The sequence below is a fragment of the Athene cunicularia genome (genome assembly GCF_003259725.1).
Source record: "Athene cunicularia isolate RWA chromosome 2 unlocalized genomic scaffold, athCun1 chr2_part1, whole genome shotgun sequence".
In the NCBI taxonomy this organism is placed as follows: Eukaryota; Metazoa; Chordata; class Aves; order Strigiformes; family Strigidae; genus Athene; species Athene cunicularia.
The window spans coordinates 47,166,013-47,174,461 of record NW_020799095.1 but is presented as its reverse complement, the minus strand read 5'-3'; the positions used below and the strand labels follow the sequence as shown (position 1 = coordinate 47,174,461).

Below are 8,449 nucleotides of genomic sequence, written 5' to 3'. Positions count from 1 at the left end.
AGGGGTGGAGGTGTGTGTGGGGGGGTGGGGTGTGTGTGTGTGAGGGAAAGATGACTGTTCTCCATGTAGTTTCAAAGATTTAAAAGAAACCCATCCTCATGACTTTTTGTTACCACATGAGTTAGGAATGCAAAGTCTATATTTAGTCACAAACATTTCTTAAACAAAAGGAGAATTTAGGATTCCTGATTGTTATTTTTTAAGATTTAGGTCTAGCAAAATTGCAGGAAACATACTTGCTGCCACAGGCTATCATCTGTCTCCCCAACCCATGATCAGTGGTAGTTTCTTGAGTGGCATCACAGAAATCAGTAGGGTTAAATGAATACAATCCTACTCAAGATGATCATGTCTGATGGTATCTAACCTTTAGCCTGTGAGCACCACTTTCACATTGTTTATATTCATGTTTGGCTCCTTTATTATCACTGCCAAGTGTCTGAAATATATGCATGCATGTCCTAGATACCACAACAGGCAAGAAACCCTATGCCATTATGCAAGCAGGAGACAGAGGTACAAGTTGTGAAGTCAGTGTTCTCTGAAGTCAGTGCCCAACCAGGGCCAGTGCACAGCAAGGACTTCAGCCTCTGCTTTCCCTGTTGCTTCTGGAGGACGGCTCCTCCCTTCTGGTTTGTGTCAGGACCTTGAGCTGTGATAAGGCATTAGTAGGTGCTAGGGTGGTGGTCTGAGTCCACAAAGCCCATGCAAGGTGGTGAGCAGGACCCACTTTGCCTGTATTTACACCCCTGCAACCTACTGCCCAAAGTGGCTGCTTGTCAGCCCTCCATGGGGAGTCAGGGAAAGGCTTGTGGGGTGTGGATGTCATGTTCTGAGAACCTGAAAGGTCTTCTGAGCTGGGGCGGCTGAAGCTTATGAGAGTGAGGCTAAAACTGTAATAGAAAATGGCATTTCTCTTTCTGAATAAATACAGGTGCAAACAATATTTTATTTGTTTGTACTGTTCTCACTTCTTGCCATGCCACAGAAAATATGCATCTTGGGGGTTTATTTTCATATGCGCATTTTGTTTACATAACCAGTACATTTTTTATCAGCAAGAACCAATGTTAACTAAATTTAACAAAGACAAAGCAAGAGGGGAATGTTCATTCTGTACATGGGGATATCACAGAAGCAATGTGTTTGAAGCCTTGTACTTCAAAAATATGCCTGAGAGGAATGGAAAAATCCAGGCTTGTATTGTAAAAGCATGAGTCACAACAGCTATTATCTCTTAAGAAATGGCATTTCAACTCTTTGATTCAGTCATTGATGATTTCCCTTTTTAAGTTGTGGTGCTTTCTTACCCTTTTAAGAAACTACTGGGCTAACCCTGGCTATTTGTAGAAATGTTTGCAATGCATAGATTAAAAGAAATTAGACATAGAAAGGCCCCGTGAAATTATCTTATCCATTTCTTGAAAGCATATGAAATTAAAAAATAATTACACTAAATATATACCTTAAAATTTGAAACTTTACCTTACATATAATATGAAGACAGAACATGTCAAAATTTTTCATTTGTAAGAAAGCTGGGAAATGTAATTTTTAAGGAAACATAAATTGAAGAGTAGAAAAAGTCTAATAAAGTTTCTGTAGGATGTTGCAGTGATTTCTAGAATTTGCAGATAAAATTGAAAAGATCTGGTTTTTACTAGTTTGAATTTGATTAAATTTTCTAATAAGAGAGAGCTTTAAGCAAAAATAGAATCACAGAATCAACAAGGTTGGAAAAGACCTTGAAGATCATGTAGTCCAACCGTTAACCTAACACTGACAGTTCCCAACTACACCACATCCCTCAGCGCTATGTCCACGCGACTCAAACACCTCCAGGGATGGGGACTCCACCACCTCCCTGGGCAGCCCATTCCAACACCTAACAACCCCTTCTGGAAAGAAATGCTTCCTGATATCCAGTCTAAACCTCCCGTGGCACAACTTGAGGCCACTCCCTCTTGTCCTATAGCTTGTTAGTTGGTTAAAGAGACTCATCCCCAGCTCTCTGCAGCCTCCTTTCAGGGAGCTGTAGAGGGCGATGAGGTCTCCCCTCAGCCTCCTCTTCTCCAGACTAAACACCCCCAGTTCCCTCAGCCGCTCCCCGTACGACCTGTGCCCCAGACCCTGCACCAGCTTCGTTGCCCTTCTCTGGACACGCTCGAGTCATTCAATGTCCTTTTTGTAGTGAGGGGCCCAAAACTGAACACAGGAATCGAGGGGCGGCCTCACCAGTGCCGAGTCCAGGGGTCAGATCCCTTCCCTGTCCCTGCTGGCCACGCTATTGCTGACACAAGCCAGGATGCCATTGGCCTTCTTGGCCCCCTGGGCACACTGCTGGCTCCTGTTCAGCCGGCTGTCAATCAGCACCCCCAGGTCCCTCTCTGACTGGCAGCTCTCCAGCCACTCCTCCCCAAGCCTGTAGCGCTGCTGGGGGTTGTTGTGGCCCAAGGGCAGCCCCCGGCATTTGGCCTTATGGAAACTCCTCCAGTTGGCCTCAGCCCATGGCTCCAGCCTGTCCAGGTCTCTCTGCAGAGCCTCCCTACCCTCGAGCAGATCAACACTCCCACCCAACTTGGTGTCACTTGCAAACGGACTGAGGGTGCACTCGATCCCCTCGTCTAGATCATCAATGAAGATGTGAAACAGGAGTGGCCCCAACACCGAGCCCTGGGGGACACCACTCGTGACCAGCCGCCAACTGGATTTAACTCCGTTCACAACTCTTTGGTCCCGGCCATCCAGACAGTTTTTTACCCAGTGAAGCGTGTGCCCATCCAAGCCATGAGCAGCCAGTTTTGCCAGGAGAATGCTGTGGGAAATGGTGTCAAAGGCCTTACTAAAGTCAAGGGAGACAACATCTACAGCCTTTCCCTCATCCAATAAGCAGGTTGCCCTGTCGTAGAAGGAGATCAGGTTTATCAGGCAGAACCTGCCTTTCATAAACCCACACTGACTCGGCCTGATCATCTGTTTGTCCCGCATGTGTTGTGTAATGGTACTCAGGATGAGCTGCTCCATCAGCTTCCCGGGCACCAAAGTCAAGCTGACAAGCCTGTAATTTCCTGGATCATCCTTCTGACCCTTCAGATATATGGGCGTCACAATTGCCAATTCCCAGTCAGCCAGGACTGCTGGTAAATGATGGAAAGTGGCTTGGCGAGCACCCCAGCCAGTTCCTTCAGCACCCTCGGGTGTATCCCATCTGGTCCCATAGACTTGTGTGTGTCTGTGATGCAGTAGGTCACTGACTGTCTCCTCCTGTATTGTGGAGGTGTCATTCTTCCAGTCTCTGTCTTCTGGCTGAGGATGCTGGATTCCCTCAGTACAGCTAGTCTTGTTATTAAAGACTGAGGCAAAGAAGGCATTAAGGACCTCAGCCTTTTCCTCATCACTCATTGCCATGTTTCCTCCTGTGTCTAGCAGGGGATGGAGGCTCTCCCTGATCTTTCTTTTGCTGCTCACATACCTATAGAAACATTTCTTGTTGTCCTTGATTGCTGAAGCCAGATTAATTTCCAGTTGGGCTTTAGATCTCCTGATTTCTGCCCTGCATAGCCTCACAGCCTCTCTGTAATCACTGTGCTTGGCCAGCCCCTTCTTCCAAAGACCGTAAACTCTCCTTTTCTCCCTGAGTTGCAGCCAAAGCTCCCTGTTTAGCCAGGGTGGGCTTCTCTGTCCCCAGCTTCTCTTACAGCACCTGGGGACAGACTGTTCCTGTGCTATTAACACTTCCTTCTTAAAGAGTGCCCAGCCTTCCTGGATACCTCTATCCTTCAGGACTGTCTCCCAAGGGATCCTGTCAAGCAGGTGCCTAAACAAGTCAAAGTCAGCCCTTTGGAAGCCCAGGATGTCATTCTGCTGCCCCCTCTCCTGGCCTCTCTAGGAATAGAGAACTCTATTATTTCATGATCGCTGTGCCCTAGTCGGCCTCCAACCACCACATCATCCACCAGTCCTCCTCTGCTCACAAAGAGGAGATCCAGCAGGGCACCTTCTCTGGTCGGTTTACCAGCTGCGTCAAGATTTTATCTCCCACACATTCCAGGAATCTCTGGGGCTGGTCCCGCTCTGCTGTGTTGTATTTCCAGCAGATGTTTGAGAAGTTAAAAGTCTCCCACAACAACAAGGGCAAGCGATCGTAAGATTTCTCCTAAGTGCCTATAGAATATTTTATCCACCTCTCTGTCCTGGGTGGGTGGCCTATAGTAGACTCCCAATATGACATCTCCGTTGGCCTTCCCCCTGATTCTAACACAAAGACACTCCATCCTGTCTTCACTCTACATGTGCTTGAAGCAATCATAACAGTCCCTAACATACAGAGCCACCCCACCACCTCTCCTTCCTTGTCTATCCCTCCTAAAGAACTTGTAGCCATCAACTAGTGCACTCCAGTCATGGGAGACACGCCAGCATGTTTCTGTGACAGTAATTCAATTTAAAAAAAAATAAATCAAACTTCTCATTTTGATTAGATTTTCCTGGCTATTTTCTCTCCCTCACCATCCCCTATCCTTTTTGCGTGTTTTTTTGCTTTTTTGAAAAATTTTGACAAGTTCTGTTGCCAGAATGGCTTCTTTCAGAAGGCGTTAAGGAAGTCTGAGAAGGATGCTGAATGTTTTAGTGAAGATTCAGTTTTTGTGATCAAGCAACACCCATGAATACTGTGGCACTCGGTAGAGACATTGCACACTTTCTCTTATCATCTCAGTAATGTACTCAATGTCCTTCATGCTCTATGTCCATGCCTTCAGTTCAGCTATATTGAAAAGGTGGTGCAGAGGTGGCCACCAGCAGTTTTCTAGCAAAAGGAATGTCTGTGTAGGTTGGAGGCAGTCACCCAGCTCATGCTTTGAAACACTGGTAGCAGGTAGTTGGTGTGATGTGGATCTGGAGCACCTGCAGATATGTGGAGGCATTAACTTTGGTTCTTTGTGTGCTTCTGCATCTGCATGAGCTCAGACCAGCCATAGAGTCAGCAGGCAGATTGAGCCCTTGCCCAATGCATGTAGACTGTCTTGTGTTGGCATTACTGCTACTTAAGGACAAAAGCACATAAGATCAGATGACAGGTTTTTCCAGACTGGTAGTCTAGGAAGAGTGTAAAAATAGTGCAAACATAAGTAGTCTTTCTTGCATGCACCCATGTTCTGCAGCTAAGGGATTTTCTCAGTCAGAGACAGCATCTTTGTGTTTAAAACCATTAATGAATCATTTCCCTCGGATTAGTCTTGTGGCTTTGTGAATCCTTGCCCTTTGTAGTCAACAATTTTCCAGGATAAGTCTGCACTATATGGAAAGTGACTCCAGTGGTTGTTTCAAACCTGCTGCTCTGTGATTTCATTTTAAATTTCTCCATTTTTGTATTATGAGAAAAAGCGAACAATCATTCCCCATTCACCATCTTCACAGCACTCATGATTATCTAGACATCAGCTAATAGCCTGCTATGATCTCCTTTCTGGTTTAGAGACCTAGTCTGTGCCCTTCCAGAAGTACTGATCAGCCACCAATTTTTGTTGTTCCCTTTAGCACTCAGAAAGGTTTCACTGTGAAGAAAAAAAAAAAAAAAAAAAAAAAAAAAAAAAAGGAATGACAAAACACTCTGAGAATTCTCTTGCCACCTGTACTGATGTCATTTATAGAAAGTGGAATTCTATTTGCTTGCCCTGGTGCTGAGTCACAAAGCGTTAAGCATAAGAAAACTCAATTTGTGGTAAAGCTTGTAATTTCCTGTTTTTCAGGAGGAAGGAGAGAAAAAAAATGATGGGGGGGAGAGGGGAAAGGAATAAAGAGATTAATTCTAAATAAAGAAGGATGTCAGAATACCCAAACTTCAGTAAGTCTAATTCATTTTAGCCCTGCTTGTTCAAACAAGCAGTAATGCGGAGTATAATGTACAAGCTCCAGTAAATCATTCCTGTATGATAGGCTGTGATCAATGACAATTTAATGAATTCATTTTAAAACTAAGTCAGAATAGGAAAAACAGTAGTTATTTGAAAGAGTACTTTACTCAAATAAATTGAGTCAATAAATACGCTATTTGTCATGCAGAGTCCAGCTAAAGTCTTGTTTGCTAACAAAAATGCTGTCATCACAAAGCCTAATAGAAGCCAACTATCTGGAACTATACACTGTAAATAGACAAATACCATCTGAAAGCAGAAAACAACAATTGCGGCTGAACAAAGAATTCTATTTTGCACACATCAACAAATACAATGGGGTAGCCCACCTCAAAATCTCCTATTTTTTTAGTCATCAGTTCATACTCTGATTTAATATGAATGATCTAGTGGTGGTAAAAAACCAAGGGCTGTGTTTCTTCTGTGAAATCAGTTTTAATTGTTGCATAGTGAGTGTTTCTCTTGCAGGAAAAATGTGCTACTAAAGTCACGATTAAATTACAAAATATGGCTTCAGTGAACTTGGATTTGTGCAGGCTACTAGAACAGAGATAAGCTTCATCCCTTTTTAAACAGTAGTTTTACATTAATTCTCACAGATATCCATGTTGTTTAGTACAGATACAAGAAAACGTTTTGTTCTGCTGTGTTTTTCATGCTTGGCTTTATTCATGGAAGTTGAAGAGATGTGGCAATTCTCACTCGTTTTCCTTCAGGCAGGCACTGGAAGTGTTAACAGTGAAGCACCTTCAACCCAAGACAGTCAGATCTCACAGATTCGGGTTAGATGTTCATACTGGTATTGGATGGAAGGAGCCTATTTTCCAGATGTGATGAACTAGCAGCAGTGGCTATTCAAGCATCTCGGAAGCTTGGAGTGCTCTCATGAAGGTTCCAGGGCTTTGCCAGGCACATTTGGGCTTCCAACATCCTTCAGATTATGTGATGTGGAAGAGAAGAAAATACTTAGAAGTCTTGACAGATGTCTTGACAGATATCTTGACGATGGTATTTCCTATTCCAAAGAAAATTAAAATTAAGTCACAGAAGCCTAAAACAGAGATTATGAAGAATTTCTATGTGATTTAAGAACCTAAACTTGACCCTTCACTCTTTAAATTTGGAATAGAACAGCTGGGGCATTTTTAGAGTTTGCTTCATGTGGCTGGAGATCAGCTGATTTAAATCTGCCCTGCAGTCATTTTAGGCACATTGTTCATCCACTCCCAGAGCTGCATTTTCAAAAATGAGTTAGGAATCCAAATCCCAGTGGCTTTCAATGAAACTTAAGCTTGTATGAATCTAAGTTACTCCTTAGTTTGCATTTAGGATTCCAAGAGACTGAAACGTTAAGAATACTCCACAATCTGTCTACAAAATCTTTTTATCTCTGATCATGAGTAATTCCTAACTGAAATTACAGTTTCAGTCATTTCTGTTTTCCTTGGTGTTCTACTAACCACACAAAAATAGATGAAGGGTTTCCTGAGAATAGATAACCTACGATTTATTTGGGTTATTATTTTCATTCTTCTTGCTTTTCTCTTGTCACTAATGTTTGGTCCTTTTTGTTTCAGCTGTTTCCACTACTAAGAGTAAAGACCAGTAAAGACAAAGCAGGATGAAAAGATGGCTGACTTCTTGTTACCACCGGGTACTAACAGCTTCCACCGGTTCACGCCTGAATCCTTGGCTGCTATTGAGAAACGAATTGCAGAGAAGCTTTCAAGGAATGCAAAGCAGGAGTACAGAGAGCAGCTGGGCGAAGAAGAGAAACCTCAGCCTCAGTTTGATTTGCAAGCTTGCAAGAAGCTGCCTGATATCTATGGGACTGTTCCTCCAGAGCTCATTGGGGAGCCACTGGAGGACCTTGATCCTTTCTACAATGACAGTAAGGTGAGAACCAGCTGGCCATCCTGCTGCTTCTTTTTTGCTAAAGCATAAACACTGTCTCTTTTTTGAAGGTTTTGTTTTTCATCTTTCTACAGCCGGTAATTTTTTTTTTTTTTTTTTTTTGAGATTAAGGATCACCACAATCAGGGCTCCCAGAAAGCATCTAAGCAGGAGAGCAAAAAAGGGATAAAAAGCATAATTAAAACCTGGGTGTTTTCAGATAGAGTATGACAAGAGCAGAGCATTAGCAGAGTTAAATTAAGCCAGAGGTTTTATCTACCCTATCTTGCCTTCTGCATGAGTCTTGACTCTTCACAGGTCTGTTTATCACTTAAGCCCCTTAATGTTAAGGGCTTCTAGGTGACTTGAGTCTTGTGCTAGCACTCTACATAAGAGCAGGAGTCACTTCCACAACCATTCCTGCAGAGCAGTGGTTCTTTTTCTGCGGAGGGATAGTTTGACTCCATTTAAGATGACCAAAATAGAGCTGAAGGGAATTGTGAGCAGCATGTGCAATGCTGGCACTTTGCAGAAAGGTAAGCTTTGTCCTAAAGCGAGCACCACCTGACGAGGAATCACGTGTAGGCTGGGCTAAAGCCACAACAATGCAATCAGCTTCTGTCAAAAGGCTGTTGACAGCA

General features: G+C 43.5%; 1 protein-coding gene across 3 annotated transcripts in view; it reads left to right on the top strand.

Moving 5' to 3' along the window:
- Positions 1-8,449, top strand: part of LOC113476396 (sodium channel protein type 5 subunit alpha-like) — a 219,620-nt gene that overhangs the window by 32,335 nt on the left and 178,836 nt on the right. For all 3 annotated transcript variants that reach the window (XM_026841936.1, XM_026841937.1, XM_026841935.1), the window contains exon 2: positions 7,493-7,811. In XM_026841936.1, coding sequence (XP_026697737.1) covers positions 7,545-7,811 — 267 coding nt within the window. In that variant the 5' untranslated portion in view covers positions 7,493-7,544. The remainder of the gene's footprint in view (positions 1-7,492; positions 7,812-8,449) is intronic.